The 26842-nt window shown below is 39.4% G+C and overlaps 1 protein-coding gene across 1 annotated transcript in view; it reads right to left on the bottom strand.

Moving 5' to 3' along the window:
* PNPLA2 (patatin like phospholipase domain containing 2) overlaps nucleotides 1–26842 on the bottom strand; it is a 930557-nt gene that overhangs the window by 138381 nt on the left and 765334 nt on the right. Inside the window, exon 4 of the mRNA XM_044082880.1 lies at nucleotides 6697–6906. Coding sequence (XP_043938815.1) covers nucleotides 6697–6906 — 210 coding nt within the window. The remainder of the gene's footprint in view (nucleotides 1–6696; nucleotides 6907–26842) is intronic.

Below are 26842 nucleotides of genomic sequence, written 5' to 3'. Positions count from 1 at the left end.
AACCCACTACCCCCTCAGCAGACAAGCTTCCTGCTGAATTCCTGCAAGTAGCAGCTAAAGCTATTGCCTATCCTGTCTCTATTCTAATAAACAGATCCATCAAAGAAAGTACTTTCCCAGCAATTTGGAAAATATCACACATCATACCCTTACACAAAGGAGGCAAATCTACTGACCTTTCTAACTTTCGCCCTATCGCACTGTTATCTCCTCTAGCAAAAATTATGGAAAAATGTATACATAAACAACTACTAAACCATCTCCTCCTTAACAACCTACTAGCTGACACCCAACATGGATTTAGGCCTTCACATAGTACTACCACTGCACTACTCTCTTTCACCAATACTATCAACTATAACCGTAATAACAACAAACTAACCTCTTCTCTATTCCTAGACCTGTCAAAAGCCTTCGATATGGTAAACCATACACTTCTTCTCCACATACTGAAATCCCTTGCCTTGGATGACTCTTCTTTAACCTGGCTTTCATCATATCTAGAAGACCGACATCAAGCAGTACTCTGGAAAAATTCTCTATCTACTCTATTACCTATCTCATTAGGAGTACCACAGGGATCTATACTAGGCCCACTTTTATTCTCCATCTTTATTAATGATCTCCAATCATCTATCCAAAACACTACCTGCATACAATATGCAGATGATTCCACTTTAATCTGTACAGCCTCCTCTCAACCAGAACTCCAATCCCTTACACAAGCAACCTTTTCAACCGTTGAACAATGGTTCTCTAAAAGATGTCTTCTCCTTAACCCCAAGAAAACAAAACTATTACTTTTTCACCTACACACAAATCTACCCAACTACATTTTACTATCACTGCAAGTGATAACTCTCACATTACTCCCGACTTCACTACAAAACTGCTTGGTGTTACTATTGATAATAATCTTAGCTTTGACCACCACATTAATAACACAATAAAAGCAGTTAATAAAAAGATTGGTTCACTATACAGAATAAAACCCTTCCTTACACCCAAGGCACGGACTACCTTAGCACAATCACATCTTATCTCTACCCTTCTGTATGCATCCTTGATCTACACTAATCTATCTAAAGGTAACCTTAGGAAACTGTCTACATCCTACCACAACATAGCTCAATTTGCCACTGCATCTCAATATAGAACTCACCACTGCATAAACTTAAAACTTCTACACTGGCTGGAACTTCCTAACAAGATTATCTATCAACAACTCTTAATAGCACATAAAATTTTATATCAACCCTCAAAAACACCTGCTCTTAGCAACCTCTTGACTCCCTATAATAATTTAAAACAACTACGCTCCTCCCAAAAGCTACAAGTTAACATGACCAGAATTTCAAACTCTGCAGGGAACTGCCTTTTCTCCAACTCAGTTGGCAAAATATGGAATAACCTTCCCTTACATATCTCCTCTCTAGCCACTTTTCCTTTCTTTAAAAAGCAACTTCTTTCACATCTGAATAACTTCTGGCTCTGCTCTTGTACCAATCCAGACTAACCTACTTTCATCTTTTAACTATATTTGCATTTTATTTAACACTCCAATCTCTCTCTCCAATCATAAATAACATTATGATTCTACTGTTACTACTGAAAAAAAAAAAAAAAAAAAAAAAAAATTATTATTATTTTTATTTTCATGTTTTAATTACATAATTTGTATTACATAGTTAGTATTATCTATTTGTTATTAGAATAGCATCACCTGACCTGAACTAATTTCCTTGTATTATTGCTCTTTGCCTATATCATAAGTGTTTTTTTTACATGTATTTCTATAAACATGCTTTAATCTGTGGAGCTTTTCTCCCCGGGCCTCCACTGAAAATGGACAATGATCCAGTTGGACTAGCCCGGTCAACAAATGTAAAATAAATAAATAAATAAAATAAATATAAACTCCCTCTCCAACTACCAAGAGTTTTTAGCAACTGGTCCAGAACTTCTACTCAGTCTGGGATTTCAAATAAATTTTCAGAAGTCTTCTAACAGCCCTTCTCACAGAATGATTTTCCTGGGATGTCTGGAATCCACCTTGGGAAGTGCATTTCTCCCCTCAGACAAAGTAGATACATGTTCCATCAGTTCATCCTGAGTTTCCCAAGTCAAACCCAGCATCTGTAAGGGCGTTTCTCTGGGTCAGTTCATCCTGAGTTTCCCAAGTCAAACCCAGCATCTGTAAGGGCGTTTCTCAGGATTTTGTGATATGTGGCATCCATGATTCTTATGTTTCCCCCAGCAAGACTACACATGAGGAAAATACAATAGTATCTCAGACCAGTCTGAACTCCGCATCTACACGCCTTGTCCTTTCAGATCCTAGTCATGGGCTTTGTAAAGAGGGAGACTGGATGGGGGGGGGTAGACTAGACAGCTTCCATCTGCAGTTCTCAATTCTCCCTTTTGAACCCACCCCCATTCAGTTACCACAGGCAACTCAGAAGTACAAACTTTGTGTGATCCTATAGACAGACAGAAGTACATAAATATTAGATATTGGCAATTACCAATTTTTTGAAGCCCTTGAATCATATCTGGTCAAGAGGACCTCTCCAGGTGTACATACACAATACCACAGTAATGTGATACACAAACATACAGCAGAGTACCAGATCTCACCCTCTTTGCAGATTTGCTATGATAGCCTGATAGGTAGTAACTCAGCTCAGTTTGACTTTTCAGGCTTCATACATTCTGTCAGAGCAAAGCTTCATTGCAGACAAATTCAGCGGGACGAGGACAGATCCACATGAATGGAAATTTCATCCTGCTGTATTTTAAGAATTGATCCTTCTGTGGGGAGCATCTGAAGTAGACCTGTTTGCATCACTTCAGAACAGAGAACTAAAGAAATTCTGCTCCAGGACTTCTTGTAAACTGGCCTGGAAGGCAGATGCTTTATCGTTTCCACTGATATCTATTGTTCTTCTAAAGATCCAGAATGGCTCTCCAAGAATTGTGGTGAAGACTCCCTTTTGGCCAAGGCAGTAGTAGTTCTCTCTTTTTTTCAATCTGATTTAGTCCAATTATCACAAACTTCCCTGCAGACTGGATTTACTCATACAAGACAGGGGGTGTCTGATACACCCCAGTCAAGGAACTCCAACTAACTGCTTGGCTGATAGAATTTGTTTCCTTTTTAGGCACCATTTTATTTTTTTCTGGGGGACATGTAGCAGGTACTAAATCATATAAGAAAACCTGCTCCGACTGGAAAATATTTTCTAGTTGGTGCCAGTCAATGAACCTGGATCCTCTTCAGGCCTGGCTGCCTCTGGTCCTTGATTATTTGTGTGAGTTACTGTCCAATAGTCTTTCATATTTCTGTCAAGACACAGATGTCAGCCATTTCTGCATGACTGCCCTTGCCCCTTCCCCCTTCTAGTAATGCTCACGTTACAGGTGGATCTTCACTGACATCTGACCTTTGTGCTTGAGAAGCATATTCTATCCCCATTTGAATCAGCTCTTGAAGCTGAATTTAGGTTCTTAACTTGGAAGGCTATTTTACACATTACTCTGACATCTGCAAGGAGAGTATCTGAGCTACAAGCACTTGTGGGTGAGTTAACCCTACTTTGTTTTCCACAAGGAAAGGGTTTCTTTGAGAACAAATTTATCTTTATAACTAAAGTGGTCTTGGACATTATCTTAAACCAGACTCTTAATCTTCCAGTTTTCTTTCCTGAAACTAAGAACACAGGAGAAATGATTCTTCACACTCTAGATGTCCTTAGGCAGCTCAAATACTACCTCAGCAAAACTCAAACCTACAGCAAAGATAATCAGCTGTTTAACTTCAGTAAAGGTAAGAGAAAAGAGCAACCAGTTTCAAAACTGACATTTCTAGGTGGTTGTCTCATTATCTTGCTTTTGCAGGTTCATAAGTTCATGTATAAGTACTATTCTGGCTGCCCTTGGAGGTCAGTTTCCTTTTTTGTGCTCAAAATAATCTATCCTATTTGGTTATAGATTAGTCTTACCCATCCCATTGTTAATAATTATATATTACCCCTAAGGAGAATAACTGGGATCATGTCATAGATAATTTGAGGGGACCCATGCATGGGATAAATAATTTAGGAACCGCATCTGTCCATTAGTAGTGCAGGGTCCAGTCCTGGGGTAAATTTTCTGTTTCCCATTCAAGGATCTAAGTTGTACTTGAAGATGGAAGGGGATGAATTTTGTTTTATGTGGATGGGGAGTCTGTTCCACAGAAGCAGTATCCTCTGCAAAATATACCTGTCCCTCCAAATCATTCTATTAATATTGCAGAAGAGGTTTAGATCCCTAGACTGAGTATTTTGATGCCATTTGACTTGCTGATGTGCAGTAAATCCATCAGTAAAAGGTTGGAGGATGCCTTGCATGAAATACACAGGCATACCTCTCAACTGTACAGATTTTTGAAAAATGTCCAGATTTTTGCCTCAGATTTTTGGTCTGCTTCTCATAAAATTGTGGTTTTCTGGCAAATCATTGAGAAGTGAATTCAGAAAATAATGACAGACAGTTGAGACTCAGACTTCATAGACTTTAGAAAATTCATTCTGATGCAAAACTTATTATTCTATCAAATTTTTAAGTTTGTAAGATGTGCAATATTTAAAAATTGTCACTATTATTGGACCTTTCTCCCACCATTATTTATGCGTTTGTCCAGATTTCTTGCTCTAAGAGGATGAGAAGTATGGACACACGTCAACTCTTAGCAGTCTGTGGGATACTGACTAATGAGTCAGTCCATGCAGGACATCTTGTTTAGGCCTTGTATCCTCTTAGTAGGGTATATCTGTAGGTGTTCCAGTTGTTCCATGTGTTTGGACAGATACATGCCAAACATTATATTTAATGACTGGATTATTGAGAGTTGAGTAGAAGGGGACAGTGATATCCCTAGATCTAGATACAATCCCTTTGTTTCTAAGCTGTGCAATATAGAAGGACTTTCTTACAAAAAAGATACATATTGTTCAAAAGTTAAGTCACTGTCCACATAAGTTGCCAAATCCTGAACAGCTACACCAGCTCATAGGGGCATATTGTCAATGCGGTAGTGCAATTGGGAAGATTCACAATAACAAGCCACTTCCAGGCAGGGTTACAGTCCTTTCCACAAGGGCTTTGGCTACTTTGTGGTGGCTTTATGAAAAGGCGAGGACACTAGTTGTGTTTTAGAGACAGGAACATGGTCATTTGCACACACTTTTACAGAGAAATGTAAACTGGATTCCTTTTCCAGATCCAGAACTAGTTTGCTAGGACCATCTTCCTGGGCTCATGAAGTCTTAGTTTACTGGCCTCCTCCCTTTTTCCTTTTTTATCCTCTAAGCTATGGTAACCTATTCATATAGCTTAGCCTATTGCAACAGTGATCAAAGTTTGAACATAGTACAGTTATGTAAGTAAAACTTACCATAAGTACATGTTGAATAGATCAATGTTGCAGAACTCTCCTCTCCCTCCAGACTCATTCCTCTCTTGGCAATTATTTGGTGTTTTCAAGGTGTGGAGTTCTCCATCTCTTTTTTTTTTTAAACACAGTTACTGTCTGGTTTGTTTCCTAGTATTGTCTTTAGGGTTCTTACCTTCCTCCTGGGAAAGAAAAATGCTCTGAAGCTTTTTGCATTCCAACTGAACTTTTATGGAGCTCTATTAGAAGTTGGACAGTTGGAACACATATCAGGTACCTTTAGGTTAGTGAAGCTGGATGGATGCAGTGGGATAGTACCAATATAGCTGAGGCTACTACAGCAGTAATCTATTAGAACATCTACTGTTATGATAGGTTTTACTTACAAAACTGCACTTTTCTATGTCATTAACAATTTTCAAGCTTCCAACGTTTCCTGAGGAAGCAAGGTAAAGACCCAAGCAGGGACATTTACACAGGTTTTGGCATCAAAAAGTAGCAGTTGCAGATGAATCATTTGTGCAAACATGGTCATTAAAGTGAAAAAAGCCATCGGATTATGCCATAATATATTATCTATACAGCAACAACTTAGGAGCCCTCATATAAAAAATGCTTATAAGTATGGGATGCATCCTCCCAGTGGAGTTGCTTAAATTTTGTGTATCTGAGTAAATAACTGCACCAATTGTGGTAAGGGCAGGGGAAGTGAAGCACAGCAACCAGCAGTATCACATACACTGGCCTCACATGACAGGGAGAACATTTTGGTATGCCTCAATTGGGCAGAGGTACTGACATCAAATGCATTACTGAATACAATGCCAGACAGCTCAGCAATCCCTCAGATGCAGTCATTTTACTGGCAATTTGTCCCATCATTACAGCATATTCCAACTATTGACGACTTGGTCTTATGGACATAAAATTCTCCCACCATCCTGGAGTTGGCAAGTCAGCAAAGCTCCCCTTTCTAACCCCCCCTCCCTCATTAATTTCAATTGTAGTAAGGACTTCATCCCTTTAAGCAACAGACACAGGGATAGTATGTAAGTGAATGTTCAGGGGAACCATACAAAGCATAATAAGTATCATTAGTAATCCTCAACCATAATTTGCAATGCCACACTGTCTGTCTAAGAACCACTTTTAGAAATCATAACAAGAAAACTGTTTCTTGACATGAGAATACAGGTTTTGATGCAATTGGAATAAGAAGATTAATTTGTGAAGCAAAATCATTCTGGAAGGAATCATCTTACCTGAGGTTCAGGTGGGAAAAGAGCCTTGGAGAGACGATAGAGGTTACTCACGTTGAATTGAATACTAGTGTTGGTAACTCGCAATTCATGGATGTTGGTAGAACTGTCCCTAGGACAAATGTCACTCTCACCTGAGAATGGTGATACAGTAATGGTATTCTTCAACTCATACTGAGGTAAATTGTCTGAGATTCCACCATCAACATATCTCTGTACATGAGGAGAAAGTAAAAGAAATATTGAGTTGGAGTCATATGCTTTTACTGACCGTAATATAAGCATAAAGGTGCACACAATTATAGTGGATGGTTTATGTCCTACACAAAGTGGTCTTTATCTTAACAGTCAAATAGTATCATGTCTGAATTAGGGAGAACTCCATTAAAAGAAACCTATAAAGTATACACACAATTAAACCTGTGTGCCTCGGGGTTCACATTGCTATGCTCTAAATCACAGAACAAATTACTGTTCCACTAGATAAAAAAGTGATATCATTTTATTACAAATTTTCATGTAATGATTCTTTAATGTTTTACAACAGGTACTATCTCTTCTGTGTTTGTTTTATGTCTGCATATATATATATATATATATATATATATATATATATATATATATATAAAACAAATACTGCACAGACCCCCCCCCCCAAAATAATATTTATTATTGCTGTTATTTTGAAAAAAACAGCCACAAAGGTACCAATATAAACCAATAAATCAATCCAAAGTACCAAGAGACCAGGAATACGTCAGAGTCCTTGTAAAATCCACTTTAATATAGGCACAAACACATAAACGCACACATTAAAAAAACAGCATTTTTGTTTAAATTACTTCATCAGATGTGGGTCAGTGGACAAAATAATAGCTTTTATAATCCTCCAAGAAGTAAATTAACCAATAAAAAACATCCTATTAAAAACATCATAAATACTCATGAATAGTAACGTTTATGTGTTTGTGCCTATATTAAAGTGGATTTTACAAGACCTCTGACGTATTCCTGGTCTCTTGGTACTTTGGATTGATTTATTATTGCCGTTATTATCATTATTATTATTATTAGTAGTAGTAGTAATAGTAGTAGTGGTAGTATTACTACTACAGCTATTACTACACTGGTATGGATGCATGCACAACTGTCATAATGCTCTTTTGTCCCAAAACTTTCAATACACACTCGTTTCATCACTAACTTACATGAATGAAAATTGAAATTGCTCCCCATCTGATGTAGTCAACGGGAGAATACTTTATCCCAAATTAAATACGTAGCACACTGTCTGGCTCAGAAACAGTAAGTGATAATGATATTGTTAATAGCACCTTTCACAAATGTGCAACTGATTTATTCATATTCCAGTGCATTCATTTTCCAGTATTGTAATGGAGCTAGAGGATATCCCAGCAAACAAAAACTTGCATTACAGAGACACTGTCCTGGATAAGAGGTTAGTATATCGCAGGACAAATTTACACTAACATACAGTTGGTGCCCACACTTGACAGACAATCCAGAGGAACAATAACTCACCTCCTTAGTATTTGACAGATAGCAGAAGCAGATATGCTCATATACTTTGACTATGAGCAGAGTTCATTGATCATTACACTGACCATTTTCAGTATCACCCAGGAAAGTACACTACGCCAGATATTTCTTTTATTTATTTATTTTGTCTATTTGTTAATAGGGTAAACCCACTAGATAAATTGTCCTTTTCCAGGATTGATAAAGTAGAATTTTCCATTTATGTGACTTAGAGTAACACAAGAGGCAAATAGAGGTTAAAGCCATAATACTCTTGACTACAAGAATCATTTTCATCATCAACCCCCTTCTTCCCATTTTCGACACGGGGTAGGGATGCTGTGTCAACTGCCACCATTTCTTGCTCTTCAGTTCTACATTCCTATTTTCTTTGAAACTCATGCTTAACTGCACCAGGTCTTCTCTTACACCATCCTTCTGTTTGCTGGATATCCTTGTTTCCTCTTCCCTTCTTCCTGTCTGCCCAAATCTTCATCACTAGAGTGCCTTCTGCTTTTCAGCACATGTGCCTGAACTATCATAATCTGTTCTCCTTGACCTTCTCTGCAATTAGAGCTACTTGGGGTTCTGCTCTGATATCCTAATTTCTTTTCCTGTTCCACACAGTGCATCCTACTACCCATCTGAGGCATTTCATGTCGATCACCTCTAGCTTCCTCATCTGCTCTGCCTTTACTGCCCAGGTTTCTATACCATACATTAGTACTGGTCTCTCGACTATTTTGTACACTTTACTTCAACTTCTTTGGCATTTTTCTATCATACACTACCCCTGACACTATGTACCAGTTAGCTGCAGCCCCTCTGATTCTATCTTTCATTTCCTCATTCAGACTTCCCTTGAAGCTGTAACATGTTCCACTATTTTCTCCTCTGTCTCAGTTCTCAGATTCTACTGATTTCCCCATTTGCTGCCATTACAACTGTCTTATCTGTACTCAGTTCCACCCCATGTGTCTTCAGTTTTGCATGCCATTCCCCTACCCTTTGCTGAAGTTCTTGCTCAGAGTCTGCCTGTAATGCCACATCATCTGCATACAGCAACTTTTTTGATCTGCCCCTCCAGCAGGTTTGCTACTGTAGTCCATCACCAGTAAGAACAGAGCAGGCTCAGATATGAAACATGATGCACACCCAGTCCCACCAGGAACCACTATACGAATCCAAGCACCATTCTGACATTTGTCATTGGTTCCTTGTACATGACCATCAGTAATTCTACCAATATTTCTGGGACTTTGAACCATCACGGGACTGCCCAAATCAGCTTTATTGGAAATTGTCATATGCTTTAAGTCCAAGAATGCCAGATGGACTCTTTTCTCATCTTTAGCTTTCTCTCAAATATCTGTCTCACTGTAAACATTGGGTCGCTTGTGCTTCATTATGATCTAAATCTGAACTGCTTGTCTCCCATCTTACTTTTTACTACTGTGCATATTCATTTATCAGTCACCCTCTCTAGAACTTTTCTACAGTGTAACAGTTGATACATGTATATTGTCCACAGTTGTGAATGCCTCAATGTGTTCTTTTACACTGGCACTAGTATGCTTATTCTCTAGTCAAGTAGGAGATGCCCCTAACTCACCAAACATATTGATCATATCTGCTGTGACCTCATTTGAGCCTGCTGCTTTCCCTAATTTAATTTTCCTTGGTGCTGTACTTACTACCTCTAGGGTAGATTCCTCTTCTTCTTTCATCATAGGTTGTTGTTTGGTGCATCTCACTTCTGTGCAGTTTTCTTCATTCTGAAGTTGCTGGAAGCACGCCATCCATTTGCCTTTGATATTCTGTTGGCTGGTGAGCAGGTTGATGCGGGCATCCAGTAAGAAGGGTGTCTAATAACTATCTTCTTTATTTTTATGTATTTGCCTTCCAAATTAATAGTTTCTCTGCGCCATCTACGGAGTCAGACTTCTGATGCATTATCCTTCATTATTGCAAATGCTCTGTTAGACTTCTGCATTCAACCACCAGCTTTCCTTATGTGCCTTATTTCCATACTTGGCTTGGCTGCATATCTGTTCTATAGTCCTTACATATGCTGATTTGAGCTGCTGCCATTCTTCAAATCCACCTATTTCCTCTTCTTCCTGAGGTGCTAGTGCCCTGATTAATTCCTTGAACTATGGTGCTTTCTCTCCAGTCAACTTACAAGTCTTCAATTTAGTCTCTGTTGACCTTAGGGCCTTGTCTCACCACTGCTTGCAGCTGATTGTGGCAACCAATGGTTTATGCTATGGGCTTGGTGTTTCACTGGGGATGGCTTTGCAATATCTGTTTCTACACCACTGCTACTTCTTTAGTAGGTGGAGGTCTACATGAGTTTTATGTTGGCCACTTTTGTATGAGATCATGTGACTGTCTCACTTCCGTAATCATGTGTTGATGACTATCAAGCCATTTGCCGGACAAAAGTCTATAATGGCCTCTCATTCATTATTACTTCTGCCCCACCCATGTGGACCCAGACATTTCATATTTTCTATTCCATCTATCCTGATATGTGCATTCAGGTCCCCCATTATTACTCGATCCACTGACCTGCTTTATCCAGTATATCCTGCAATTTTTTCCTTGCTATCACAACCCTGCTCTGGGGCATAAGCAGTGATTATGAATAGTGCCATATCCTTACACTGCAGACTGATTACCATGAGTCTGTCAGCAATTCTGATGACATCCCTCACTGCCTTCTGAAGCTTCTCCCTCACCACAATTCCCAAACCATTTTTAGTCTATCCTCCTACTGAGTAATAGACCTTGGATTCCAAGTCAAGTGGCTTTGTGGCACTGCCTTTCCATCTTGTCTTCTGGATATAAAGAATGCCCATGCTCCTTCCTACCATCATATCACCCACTTTCAAGCTGTACACTGTCAGTGAACCTATACTGAGTGCAGCAATCTTTAGTTCACACTTGGCAGTTTTTACTCAACAGAACTATCCCAGGTAACCCAAGTTGGGCAACTGGACACTGTCCAGCCAGATGCTTATTGACCATGGGCTTTATGGCAAGAACACACTGGCCACTAGGGGCACATACACACCACCCATCATTAGCATGGGTCCATGGCACATGGTCAGTTTTTACACCATCAAAGGGGCATGGTGTTTCATGTTTGATCCATGTTCTCTTTTCTAGAATACTGCACATCACAGCTGATGCCTAATGTGGTAGGTTTGTATAACTCTTCCCCCAATATTCTAATATCTAGAGTCTTTGCTGCTACTCACAACACCATTCTTTGGGGAGGTTTGTGGTGGAAACAATTAGAATACTTTCAGGAAGTGAAATGAACCTCACAGGGAGAACGTGCAAACTCTATACATGAGATAAGGATCAAACCTTGTACCTTGTGCATGACAGGCGAAGACTTTACCCATTATGCCAACTGTGTTCTGATCCTACTCATTAATAGCTCAGAGCCCTAATTCTCTGTGCTAACAATCAGAAAGACAGACATGCAAAGAATGAAAAGAAAACATAGTAATGTATATATTTATTTGTTAACTGGGGTAGAACACTGATGCATAAGGACCATTTCCCAGTTCAGCCTACATCGAAGAAATTCAAGACAATAACATGGAGACCAAGATTATACAAAAGCTAGTAACTTGTGAGAAATATTCAAATCAATGTTAAGGAATATATAGTCCAGGCAATAATATGTAACATAGAAATGTTTTGTAAACAAGAAACTAACACACATCAGAAGAACTTTTTATAATTCAGAATGAGTTTGGTATTACTGTAGTAACATTGCAAAATGACATTGAGTGAAATCATATTAAAATGCCATACACATTAAAATAAATTAACTAAAATAAAAAAAAATACATAAAGAATAAAAGAATAACTGTGTCAATAGACGCACACACACACACACAATTATGAAATCAGTGCAACACTTGCATTAATAGCATTGGATAAATTACACAAAAGAGATGATAAAGTGGGCTATTGAGGATAAGAAAGAAATTATGTACTGGTAATATTATGCAAAAAGCCCAGAATTTCCAGACAATAGATATAAAAAAATGATTAAGAGAGAAATTAAAAGAAAGAAAAATGCTTCCACAAGAAAAACTGTCAGAAGCTTCAAATGAAAATTTGTGTTCATTAATACAACAGATTTGTGAGAAACAGTATATAGATCAAGAGATCTTGATCTACTTGGAAAAAGAAACATCTGAGGAAGTGTGAAAATATAAACAACAAAACCAAGAGATATTTGAAAAGTGTAAAAAAGAAATATGCACATGGGAAAGAAAGAGAGATTTGATATGGTGCAATATTTATGCAAAGGAGAAAGCCAAATTAATCAGTGTAAAGAAGGATGACCCAAAGATATTTGAAGAGAAATATGGGCAAAGGCATCCGGTAATGGAAAATTTCACAATAAAAAAATAATATCACAAAGATGGACCGTAGAAAAGAAGATCAGTAAAGTAGAAGTTAAAAAAAAATAGAAGTTGAAGTTGTGGAGTGCCTGTGAAGTGAAGGATTTGATTTAGAAGGTCTAACACAGATTACATCACAGCAGGATGGAGTGCATCCCCAAAGCAGGGAGAAACAGGAAGATCAGGAAACATCTGAATAAGAAATATGGACATGGGAAAGAAAAAGAGATTTAATATGGTGTAATATTTATGGAAAGGAGGAAGCAACACTAACCAATACAAAAAGAGCAGCACCAAAGATATTTGAAGAGAAATACAGACAAAGGAATCCGTGTATGGAAAACTTTACAATACAAACAAAAAGAAGACAAAGAAGAAACGTAGAAAAGGAGATTAGTAATGGAGAAGTTAAAGAAATTGAAAAAAGAAGTTATGTACTTACCATAACGTTCCATGTGAGTTCATCTCACCTTCATTCTTACAGATGGGTTCGGAGCCGATCCTCGACTCTGAGTCGGCCTACTACAAAGCTCGAGGTCTTCAGACAGCTTGGGGCCAAGTCCTTATCCCATGATGCACCTTGAGTTACCTCAGATCTTGTTTGCTGCCTCTAATAGTACCATATGCCATTCTATCACTTTTTCTTAGGAAAAAATCATAAATAGAGAAAAACAGTCAACACCCAGCAGACCAAGGGTAGTAGACTTCCACTCGTTTAATAAATAAACACACTATTCACTAAATCAGTGTTAAAGCAATGTTAAAACAAAAAAGAATATACAAGTACGTTAAGCGCTTTTCGTTTGGGTTTTACCTGAACTTCTTCAGACAACCTACATAAAAATCACATCAGTTTAAATACTTCCTCCTTTGGGTGAACCAATCAAGCTGGCAGCCTAGTTTCCCTAGTAAGTACAAACTCAGTTTAAAGCAGAACTACTACCAGTTCGTTGAAAATAAATATTAAGTATTCCCTTCAGAAAAGGTGGCTAGTACCTAAATACTCACTTTATCAAACCACTTTAAACTGGCCTGTTGTGTACTTCAAACCTTATACGCTTAAACTGTTAACTGAGTTAACTGACACCTCAAATAGTGTCCTTATGTTTTAAGCCGTTGTATACTATGTATCAGACCAGTCAAACTCCTTCTCCCAATATTCTCCTATATTTTCCTGTACAACAATCCCAGGCCCCCCAATACACCCCTCGAAAGTAAATTAGTACTATGGTTATGCAAGAGGAGGGGGGGAGGAGGGGAAATATAAAGTTGTGAAATTCTTCTAGTTTAATATTTTAAATTATCTATACAAATTCCTTAACTTTAATATGCAAGCAATCGAACAAGCTTCATTTAGTCCAGGTTCCGTACATACATCCAGTATAAGTTGCCAATTGAGTTCGCTCCTTTCTAGTGTCAACTTAAGCAAACTATCCGTTTGGTGGGGGGGGGGGGTATAAAGTTGTGAAATTCTTCTAGTTTAATATTTTAAATTATCTATACCAGTTCCTTAACTTTAATATGCAAGCAATCGAACAAGCTTCATTTAGTCCAGGTTCCGTACTAGGAAAACTAGGCTGCCAGCTTGATTGGTTCACCCAAAGGAGGAAGTATTTAAACTGATGTGATTTTTATGTAGGTTGTCTGAAGAAGTTCGGGTAAAACCCGAACGAAACGCGCTTAACGTACTTGTGTATTCTTTTTTGTTTTAACATTGTTTTAACACTGATTTAGTGAATAGTGTGTTTATTTATTAAATGAGTGGAAGTCTACTACCCTTGGTCTGTTGGGTGTTGACTGTTTTTCTTGGTTTGTTGCTACCCGTTGGTGTTTAAAAATCATAAATAGACAAAGCAACCATGATAAAACTAGTATCTCAGTCCTCAAAAAACCCTGGAGGGGGTAGGAGGGTGGGAAGTAAGAACGAAGGTGAGATGAACAACTCACATGGAACGTTATGATGAGTACATAACTTCTATATGTGAAGTTGTTCTATCTCGCCATTCATTCTTACAGATGGGTAGCATCCCAAGCACCATCTTTCTTGGGTGGCCCTCGGGAATATGTTTTTCAGGACAGTATAACCAAAGGAGGCCCTGTCCCTGGAGGCCCTATCAACTTTATAATGAGTGATAAAGGTATGAGGTTTTGACCAAGTGGCTACTGCACAAATATTGTCTATAGGAAGCCTAGCAGAAAAGCAGAGGATGTGAACACTGCTCTGGTAGAATGAGCTTTAATTTTGTGTTGTAGAGGTAAATTGGCAGCTGAGTAAGTGAAAGTGATGCAATTGGATAACCATTTAGATAGTGTTGTTTTTTTCACTGGCATACCTTTCCTAGAATCTGAAAAGGAAACAAAAGGTTGTTCTGATCTTCTGAATTCTTTGGTTCTATCCAGGTGGAATCTGAGCTGTCTGCCAACATCAAGTTTGTGCAGCATATACTCTAAGTTGTTGGTGTTTTTGGGGAAAAATACTGGTAAATCTATAATTTGGTCAAGGTTAGCTTCAGTACAAACTTTAGGTAAGAATGAAGGATTTGTTTGCAGTGAAACTCTGCCAGCATGAAAAAACGGTTTACCTTTAGATGTGTGTATTGCACACAGGCGAATTTCACTTGTGCGAAAGGCAGTCTGCAAGATTTGCAAAAGTGGTGGTAGTGTCCAATTCTGCTCCGATAAAAATGATATGTTGCGATGGTGACAAGGCAGATTTTTCTCTGAGTTTATGGTAATGGCCAGTTGATTGCAAAAAGTAAGAGTGGTGTCCCTGGCTTATATTAGCTGATGCCTGGTGGTGGCTGTGAGGAGCCAATCGACTAAGTATGGAGACACCTGGAAGCCGTAACCACTGCATACATTTGGTGAACACTCTGGAGGCTGTAGTGAGACCAGATTGCAGGGCTTGAAACTGGCAATGACTGGCTCCCAGCCAGAAGCACAGGTGATCCCTGGATGGTCTGGCCATTTTTATATGGTAGTACGCATCCTGGAGATCTATCGAGCACATCCAATTGTCTTTCCCTAAGAAGGGAAGTATCAACTGAAGCATAACCATCCAGAACTTCTCCTTCTTGACAGATCTGTTTAGTCTGCTGAGGTCCAAAATAAGTCTCCAGTCCCCTGTCTTTTTTGGAACTAAAAAGAATCTTGAGTAAGTTCCGGATCCTATCTGGTCTGCTGGGACTGGTTGGATGACTCTTTTTCTTAGCAATGTTTGGACCTCTACTGTTGCTTGTTCTCTGTAACTGGGTGGAACATCCAAAATTTTTGTTGTCAATGGAGGGGGAATGGTGAAGGGAATAAAATATCCTCTGGAAACTATACTTTGTACCCAGTTGTTGTTATTTTGAGCTAGGCGTCTGGATACAAAGATAAGCGACCTGCGACTGCCTCCACTTAAGACAAGAAGTGTCACTGTAAGAAGACTATAGAAGAGGGAAAAGATCAACAAAAAAACTAAGAAAGATAGATGATAAAAGCAATGCGCAAAATTAGAAAAGACCAGGCTCTATCCTTTACCATCGCAAATAACAAACTAAAAAAAATTTCAGCACAGGTGGAAAAACTTAGAAGATACAAAGATAAATTTAACAAAAAGTGCAAAATAAGCAATTTATTAAGGACCCAAAAAGGTTTTATAGAAAACTGGGAAATAAGATAAAAGGAATTGAAAGACCACCAAAAAATAAGAAATAGATACATTTTGGAGACGTATCTATGAAGATCATGTGGAACATAACAAAGATGCTAAATGGATAGAAAAACTAAAAGAAAGAATAAGAAGTTTAAAGGCACAGGACATGAAATGGGATGAAGTAACAGCTAGAGAGATTGAAACAAAGCTAAGAAAAGCCTCTAAATGGAAAACCGTAGGCCCAGATGCAGTACCTAACTTCTGGTTAAAAGTATTAAGATCTTTGCATGAAGATTTAGCCATGAGTAAGAACTATTTATATGCACACCCAACAGATACCAACCTGGCTGACAACAGAAAAAACAATGCTCCTACTTAAGAGTGAACCTGCAAGTGACCCTAAAAATTACAAACCAATAACTTGCCTTCCAACGACGTATAAACTATACATGAGAATTGATACCGACAGAGTTTATAGTCATTTAGAAGAAAACTCAATTATGGTAGTAGAACAAAAGGGCAATAAAAGAATGCCATATGGAACAAAGGATCATTTGTTGTTAAATAAAGTCACAGTGAACAGCTGTAAAAAGGGGAAGAATCTACGTATGGCATGGATTGACCACAAAAAAGTATTTGATATTATCCCTCATTCATGGATAAAAGAGTGCTTAACAATGTATAAGATACACCCCACACTGATTGATTATATTACAGTGATCATGAAACAATGGCAGACCACTTTGCAATTAAGCCACGATAAAGGACAAATTGTTATCCTAGGGATAAAAATTCAAAGGGGGATATTCCTGGGTGACTCTCTGTCACAGTTACTACTCAGCCTTGCCCTTAATCCATTAAGCTGTTTACTTAACAGCTTAGTCCATGGCTATAATCTGGCTCCTAGAAAACAACAAATGTAAAGACTTCTCACTTTCTCTTTGTTGATGATTTAAAACTGCATAGCTCATCAGATGAGGAACTGAAAGCATAACTGCAAGTTGTCAAAACTTTTTCAGATGATATAAGAATGTCATTTGGTCTTGATAAATGTGCAAAAGCCACCTTTAAAGCAGGAAAACTGCAATGTCAGGTAAACATCAGTTTAGGACAAGAATGTGATATAAAAGAACTTGAGCAATAAGGAGTGTATAAATATTTGGGAATTGATGAAGGATCAACAATAAAACATGAACAAATGTGAATAAAACTTAGTAAGGAATATTTCAGAAGACTTAAATTAATCCTGAAAACAGCACTGATATCTAGGAACAAAATCCAGGCTATAAATCAATTTGCTCTTCCTGTCCTAACTTACAGTTTTGGATTAACTGACTGGCCCCAAAACGTGTTGGATAGATTAGACAGGAAAACATGAAGGATGCTTCATGCTCACCAAATGATTTATAAAAATCAGTGCATACCAAGACTATATATATTTTGCATTCCGAAGGAGGGACGGGCCTCTTTGAAACTGATTATATGTATAGATGTGCAATCACAGGGCTCCACACATCTGCTGACCTCACAAGACACAAACCTAGTGGAAGTTTTGAAACATGAGGAAAATAAATCTAAGATGACTTGTATGCTTAATCTAGCAGAAGTGTATTGGTGTTAAGCAGGAATGGAAATCAAACCAGAAGCATACCTCTCAAGTGTACCTTGTTATGAGGAACGTACCTCATTTGGGGTTTTAAAAAGTTCATGTTCCTTGTAATTCCTCAAAGTTCCACATTGAAAGGCTGTGTCACACATTCAATGTTAGGAATTTTTTAAAGTGAAATCCATGGTAAATAGAAATAAATCATATTAATTCATTAAAAGATCGTCTTTATAAGTAAAAACCAGCATATTTTAACAATCCTATAGCCTTGCTAGTAGAAGTTGTTATTAAACCATTAGTATGCATTCCACATTTTGCCCATTTTTCCACATTATGAGGGCTGGTGTTCCTCATTTTGGAGATGGAAGATTGAGAGCTATGACCAGAAGTAGATAAAAAATCAGGCAGCAACTGAATGTGCCATAAAACAAAAGAAAGAATATAAGGTGAAGGATCAGATGAGAAGGCAAGAAATGTGAAAAAACATAAATATAGTTGCAAGTATAGAAAACTTCTGGAAGAACCTCATGCTGATCAGGAATGAACACAGTAATGATTAAAGAGAGGTGAATTCAAACCAAGAGATGAAAGGATAATATTGGCAGCCCAAGATAGTGAGCTGCATACATGTTGGTTTATAAAGTCCATTGAATATGTGGGAAAAACATACAAATGTTGGTTTTGTAAAACCGAACTGGAAACAGTTGCACACCTTGTTGTTGGTTGTGACATACTAATGCAGAAGGACTATATACTGAAAGGCATAATAATGTGGCGGGACTGTTGCACTGAGGATTAATGCCAACATTACGGTATTGAAATTGGCAAAAAACACTGGAAACATGAGCCACAAAATATCACAGATACTGAAGAAGTCTACATCACATGGGATAATCCATTACCAACAGTTCAAAAGACAGATGCTAGAAAAAGTACAGTTTTGTACCTACCATAAATGTAGATGTTCGAAGATCCACATTGCTGCAGTCCTTACACTTGGGTAGTCCGCTGTCCTCGGTCGGCCCGAATATCAAAGTATTAGGCTGACGTCGGTCAAGGCGCTTAAGACTGACATCAGGACGTCAGGGTACAAATGCGCATGACCGACGTCATATCCTCAGTCTTTTCTTGCCCCAGATGTCAGAAGACCCTAAACAGAAAGGTCAAAACCAAAAGACAGCAAAAAACAACCAACCACCCTTGTACTAACCATATGTACAATATATACAATATTCACAATATGTACAACCCAAACCACACAACCGCCTCTAACTACAGAGGGAAGGAGGGAGTAAATTGGACTGCAGCAATGTGGATCTTGAACATCTACATTTATGGTAGGTACAAAACTGTACTATGTTCTTCATCTCACATTGCTGCAGTCCTTACACTTGGGTAGAATCCCAAAGCAGAGATAAGGGAGGATGGCAAAACTATAAAGCAGTAGGAGCTGCCAAAATGCCCTGTAAAATTGCAGTGGCAAAACCAGCCCTCGATTTAGAGTAAAGTGGAAGGTGATAATGCTTAGAGAAAGTATGCACTGAACTCCAAGTAGCTGCCTCCAAAATATCTTTAGTTGCCACCACCCTTAAAAAAGCTGTAGAAGTGGCAGTAGCCCTAGTGGAATGAGGCCTAATCCCAGCAGGAATCTCCTTACCATGATGGGAATAACAGAAAGCAATACAAAACCCAATCCACTTAGAAATAGTTTGTTTTGACACAGGCTTGCCCTGAGAACCCAAAGCAAAAGAAACAAATAACTGCTGAGACTGCCTGAACCCTTTAGTTCTGCTCAAATAATATCGCAACTGCCTGTGTATATCCAAAGTGTGCAAAATCTTTTCCCCTTTATTTTGGGGGTTTGCATAAAAAGTAGGCAAATGAATAGTTTGGTTTAAAGCCACAGTAGAAACCACTTTAGGCATAAAGGAAGGATTAGTACGCAAAGATACCCTATCCTTATGGAAAATTAAGAAAGGCTCAACTGCCATAAGGGCCTGTAATTCAGAAACCCTTCTCGCAGAGGTAATGGCCAACAAAAAAGCAGTCTTCCATGATAAATATTTCAACTCAGCAGTAGCTGCAGGCTCAAAAGGTTGTAGAGTGAGTTTCTCCAACACAAAATTGAGATCCCAAGCAGGAGTAGGAGCTCTCGGGGGTCTTATATTCTTTGCCCCTCTAAGGAATTGCTTAAACAAAGGATGAGAAAACAATGGTGGGTCACAGTCATAGTGAGCAGAAATTGCTGCAGCATGAACCTTAATAGAAGAGAAGGACAAACCTTTGTCCAGTAACTCAGTAAGATATTGAAGAGCCACACTTAAATTAGGCTTAGAAACATCAAATTCCTTTGCTGTACTCCAAAATAAAAACCTCTTCCATTTATCTGCGTACACTTTCCTTGTACTAGGCCTTCTGGCCTCCAAAATAACATTCAGAACTTGCTGTGGAAGCTGAGACCCTCCAGGGTTTAAAACAGAATATGCCAGGCTGTCAGGTGAAGAGAGTGAAGTTTGACATTGAGTAAATGACTGTTCTCCTGAGACAGCAGGTGTGGAATCGAAGGCAAAGGCCATGGAGGCTCCCGTACCAGACTTCTCAGTAATGGGTACCAGTGCTGTCAAGGCCAATCTGGAGCTATTAAAATCATCTTTGGCTTGTCCTGTCTGACCTTCAGGAGTACCTTTGGGAGGAGAGGCAGAGGTGGAAAGGCATACACATGAAGATTGTTCCAATTGAATGAAAGAGCATCCACTTTCCAAGCTGTGGGATGAAACCTTTTTGTGCAAAACTTTGGCAGCTGGTAGTTTAGTGGAGAAGCGAACAGATCTATGTCTGGAGTTCCCCATAACACTGTCAACTTCTGAAATACATGAGGATCCAATTTCCACTCGTGGGGATCCATAATTTGCCTGCTCAACACATCTGCTAAGGAGTTCTGTGCTCCCGGCAGAAACCTTGCCTGAAGATTTAGCTGTAAACTGAGAGCAGTCTCCCACAAAATCATTGCTTGTCTGCATAGAGGATAAGAATGTGTTCCCCTTGCTTGTTGATGTACCACATGACAGTTGTGTTGTCTGTTAGAATCAACACCTGCCCTGGAAGAAGTAAATCCTTGAAAGCTATTAATGCAAATTGGACTGCTAACATCTCCTTCAAGTTGATATGTAGATGTTGAAGTCTGGCAGGCCACGTGTCTTGTACCCACTTTCCATTTAGATGAGCTCCCCAAGCTTTGTCTGAGGCATCTGTCGTTAGAATCTGACTCGCCTCTGGCCGGGTCACAGAGAGTCCCTTGTTTAGGTGACATTCCTGAGCCCACCACAAAAATTCCTTTTGAATGCAAGGTATTATCTGAATGACAGTGTCCATATCTTGGCAGTGCTGTGTCCATACATTTTTGAGATACCATTGTAGCTTCCTCATATGCAGTTTGGCATTGGGAAGCACCAGAATACAAGATGCCATGAACCCCAAGGCTTGAAGGACTGTCCTTGCAGTCAGCCTGGACTGATGAGACAATTGATGGAAGTAAAGAGAAAGATTCTTTTGTTTGTCCGGGGTCAAAAGGCCATCTGGGATGCTGTATTCAGTCTCACACCCAGAAAGCACATGTCCTGAGAGGGTACTAGACTGGACTTTATTTCGTTCACAGAATACCCCAGGCATCTTAGCACTGCTATCACATATTGCAAATGATGAAGAAGTTCGTCCTTTCCTTGGGCCAGAATCAGGCAATCGTCCAAATAAGGATAGATCTGTATTCCTCTTAGCCTGAAGAAAGCTATCACTGGAGCCAGAACCTTCGTGAACACTCTGGGCAGTAGATAAGCCAAAGGGCAATGCAGAGAACTGATAATGAGAAGTCCCAGCCGAAAACGCAGATACTTCCTGCAACTTAGCCTGATAGGAACATGAAGGTAAGCCTCCTTGAGATCCAGAGTCACCATCCAGTGATCTTTGCCCAGCAGAGGTAAAAGCTGTTGTAACGTCAACATTTTGAACTTGGGAATGTCCAGATAAGTGTTGAGGATAGATAAATCCAAAATTGGTCTCCACGTGTTCCCCTTCTTTGGTACTAGGAACAGGCGAGAATAAAATCCTAGGCCCACTTCTGGCAGAGGGACCGGTTGTATGACCCCTATTTGGAGCAGCAGAGAAATTTGTTTGTGAGCCTCTAGTCTTTGCTGAGGAGGAACGTCCGGCATGCCTTTGAAAGGAGGCAAGGTATGGAAATAAAACCTGTAACCTTGGTGTATGATATCCAATACCCATCTGTCTTGGGTAATCAAACTCCAATTTTCCCTGAAGAGTGCTAACCTTCCTCCCAAAGGTGCTGCCAGGCAAGAGGGATCTGGCAGCTGAAAAGGTAGGTCATTGGGCCTGTTTACGAAAGGACTGGCCCCTGCCCTCACCTGAAGATTGTGCAGGAGAACTCCCTGTTCTAGGTCTGAAGGAGCTCTGAGCTCTGCCCCTACCACGTCTAGATCTACCCCTAGACTGTGAATCATAAGAAGGGTACGTCCACCCCTTAGCAGGCCAATTCCTGCTAAACTTCGGAGGCTGGACTTGCAAAAAATCTTTAACAGTCTGCATAGACTTAGCCTTGTCTTCCATTTTCTTCAAGACTGACTCCACAGGTGAACCAAACAACACAACAGACTGTAAAGGAGCATCCAAAATCCTTGTCTTAACATGTTCAGACAAATTCTGATCCCTCAGCCAGGCGTGCCTGCGAAGAACTGACCCAGTGGCAGCCACCCTAGACGAGGCCTGTATAGCATCAAAACAACATTGTAAAGAATGCTTACCCACCTGTTCAGAGACATGTACCAAATCTTGTAATTCCTTACACTCAATGCCTTCCGCCAGAGCATCTACCTTAGACTTCAGTTGAGAAAGAAGATAGTTTTGATATTTCAACATGTGAAACTGGCAATTCAAAGCCCTCATAGCTAAGGTGGAAGAAGTATAGACTTTCTTTCCCCATCTATCCAAAGCTCTGGCCTCTTTATCTGGAGGAACCGGATTTTTTACAACAGAGGCCTTGACTCCCTTAGGTCCCTGACTAACAGTTTCTGGGTCCGCCCTAGGACTCTTATAAAGATATTTATGAGCCTCAGGCACCCTATAATACCTATCCGGTTTAACAGGAGCAGGAGGCAAAGAATCAGGATTAAGTGAAGCCTCCGCAAACACATCTTCCACAACATCCAGAACAGGAGGTATAGCCAAAGGCCTATGCTGGGGTAAAAGCAAAATTCCTAAGCCTTTTCCTGGAATCAGAGAAGTCCTGACCTTCCCACTTAAAATGTTCCCTCATGGAATGAAGAGTCTCTGAAAGAAAAATCCTCTGGAGGAGAAGCAGAAGGAGTGGAATCATCTGCATCAGAATCAGAATAAGGAGAGTACTCCTGCAAGTCTTCAGCCGAAGACTCTGAAACATCTGAAGCCTGCTCAAAACTCCCCAACTCTGGTTCCACCCTAGGCCTCTTATCTGGAGGGGGCAAAGAACCTCTAATCAAAGTAATTAAATCTTCTGCCATTTTAAGCATGTGCTTCTTGGGCACAGATCCTGAAGAACTAGGAGTGACACCAACAGAAGCTAAACCTGGCCTGCCTCTGGGAGAAGCCTTAGAAACAGAAGGAGAGGGCCTAACCACCCTAGGAAGGGAGGGGAGTACAGTAACCTGAGAAGCCCCTTCAGCCTGATCTGCCTCCTGAGAGGCCACATCCTGCAATAACAAAGTCTCCCCCTGGGACTCCAGAGAAGCCTCCGCGAACCACCGGTTCCACTGACGCCTCTAAAGAACCGGCGTCCGGTACGGACGACTCTTCTTGCCTGGGCTTAGCTGCCTTGTCTTTGCGCTTCTTGAAGAAGCGGGCGGAGCATCCGACGGCATCTTATAATTGCACCGCTTCCCAAAGACCAACCTGGCACAATCTAACCTTCGCTTAATAGTGCGCTTATTGAACCTAGCACAAAAGCGACACCCAACAACGTCATGCTCAGGCCCCAACCAAGGAATACACAAAGTATGATAATCTCTATGCGGTATCTGTTTCCCACAAGAAATACAGTTATTCACTTTTTCTGACATCCGGTAAACCACTGAGGCAAGAAAAAACTAAAATATTCCCCAACGGGGTACTTAGCCAACTTTGACTCGGTCTGAAACTCCGAATTCGAAAAATTTCAGAACGCCGAACGGCACTTGCAATGCTGCTTCTGCATCAGACCATGCGGCAAAAAAGACTGAGGATATGACGTCGGTCATGCGCATTTGTACCCTGACGTCCTGATGTCAGTCTTAAGCGCCTTGACCGACGTCAGCCTAATACTTTGATATTCGGGCCGACCGAGGACAGCGGACTACCCAAGTGTAAGGACTGCAGCAATGTGAGATGAAGAACATCTGGATATATTGGTCCAAGAAAATAAGACAAGAGTAGCATTGATCATTGAAATTGCCACACCCAGTGACTACAGTGTCTTGTGTACAGAGAGACACAAAGTCATAAAGTATCAGGATTTGCAGACAGAAATGAGAGCAATGTGGAAGAAAGATACCCAGACAGTTACAATAATAGTAGGAGCATTGGACTTATAAAAAAGAATTTACAATCGTATTTAGCTATATTACCAATACATGTAACTCCATACGAACTGCAGAAGGAGTCATTACTAGGCACATTGTGGGTACTGCGAAGAGCACTACTTGCTGACATCAAAGTTTGAAACAATGCTAATTTCATGAACTTTAATCCTACTTTGACTTAGGAATGGGGTCCATTCCCACCATGGTATTAGAAACACAAAAGACTTGGAGAAATTAAAAAAGGAAGAGATCTAATATCAGTCATTAAAATATGGAGTAATGACATGAAGCTTCACTTCTGTATGGGGAACTGCTGAATGGTGACAAACTTTTTTAGTAGATTTTTGAATTTTGGGATGAAGAAATAGTGCTATAAAGCTATTCCTGGGATAATGTAGAGGGATTCAGAGTTCCCCTATATCTATGAACTAATGGGTAGTCAAAAGCTCAGAAGGTAGTACACTCACCTCTGATGCAGGAAGATCAGAATGCTGTGGGTTGTATTGTAATTCATTTTCCAATGCAGAGACTGCAGTGCGGCATAAGGGGGAATGGTGAAGTCTATAGAGTATTGTCCTTCAGATGAGATGTTAGCTCATGTTCCTAGGTCTTCACAAGGCAGGCTTGTCTTATTATAACTTCTTACAGAAAATTAGAATATTGACTAAGGAAGTTAAGGATCTCACACATTTCCTCTGGAAGCAAATGGTTGTAAAAGTGATGCCGAAGTTAAAAAACCACTACCAGGCCTGTACTATGACTCTGAGTACTATGCACGATAGCATCCCACCCTGCTTCTTATCTAACACTGTGGCCTAGGTGTCCAACTTGAACAAAAGCATTTTGAAAAACCATTCGTCCTTTGCAGCATGAAAGACAAAAACACTGATCTCACCAGAAACAGGTTTATGTGGAGCCCCTCTCCTGGAAGCTCTACTTGCCTAGCACTAAGGATGTCCACAAGTGATCTCTTCAGCAAACCACTGAAGTATCTGTCCTTTAGTTTTACTCATAGTGCTTTGATTTCAGATTTTTACATGGTGTGCTAATGCTGCTGCTCAGTAATGCTAAGAAACACAACAGAATAAGAAGTTTAGCAGCTTTGGTACACGGTTCTAACCCTGTAATTTATTATTAATTTATTTCCCTCCATCTTTGTACACATTGCATCATATTGGACTTTATTTTTTCTTCCTTATTTTTCTTTATAATCTCCCTCTAGAGTCCCCAAATCTCAGTTATATGCTGTTTTAAGCAAATGTAACTTTAATTTATCAATTGTATTAGTTCAAATTTGAATTGTCTCCTACTTTAGCTATAAAGGATTTTTGATATTCTTATGGTTATCATTCAAAATTTGTTAAAAAAAGGAAATGCAGATCACTATATAAGTGAAAGAATCCCTCTGCATTCTCATGAATCAAACTTCAACATGAAAAAAAAAAGTCTCTTTCCTGACAAATTATTTGAACACCCTTCCCTATACAGACCACATTCAATTTCTCCCACAATTTTACATATCCTTAGCTAATGGAAACAAGAGTTGATTTTTTTTTTTAAAACACCAAAAAAAAAAAAAAAAAACTCTTAGAAGTTCGGAAGAGCATAAATTTCCTCTCTAGGTTCTCTCCATCTAATGGCACACATTGGCAAGCTACTTGAGGTGATACATGCCATTTCAGTACTTATAAATAAAAATTTTAAAAAATCTGGTGTTTTGAAGTCATTGTAGTTTCCATGAAGGGGCAGTTAAGGATAAGTGCAAAGTAAAACAGATGGCATGGCAGTCATTTAATTAATTAATTAATTAAATAAATAAATAAACAAGTAGTAGCCAAATATAAGCAACTTGTGACTCTCAAAATGAGAAACGTGCATAGCAAAATGAAAAGAGTCATGAAATAAAAAAGCAATGGTCACAGGTCGGGCTTCTCTGTGCTTCCGGACTGCACAAGACTGCCACAGAGAAAGAGGAGACACTGCAAAGAATATGCCCTGGATATGCCTTTTGTAGCTGCAGATACTTCTATGACTCATGCATTAGTAGCTGTCATGTAAAATTTAAAAAATTAATAAAATGAAGTAAACTCGTTCATATGCCAAGCAATGGAGAAGACTATACCTGGCACTATCTGTTGTCACTGTAGTGTCAGTTTGTTTTGGGGCTGGCCAACAACTCACACAAAAACAAACTGCTAAATTAAACCACTTGTTGACAGATTCAACGTGTCACACTCCCTAACTATTTTATGATGATTTCAAATGAAGTTATATTTTTCAAGTGTGGCTTTGCTTCACTAAGAGTGTTACATCTCAGTAGAAGCCTCTGAAGAGCTGA

Source organism: Protopterus annectens, chromosome 9.part0, assembly GCF_019279795.1.
Source record: "Protopterus annectens isolate FY-2018-M chromosome 9.part0, PAN1.0, whole genome shotgun sequence".
Taxonomy (NCBI): domain Eukaryota; kingdom Metazoa; phylum Chordata; order Ceratodontiformes; family Protopteridae; genus Protopterus; species Protopterus annectens.
Note: the sequence above shows the minus strand (reverse complement) of the source record. Positions and strands in the feature narration are given on the sequence as shown.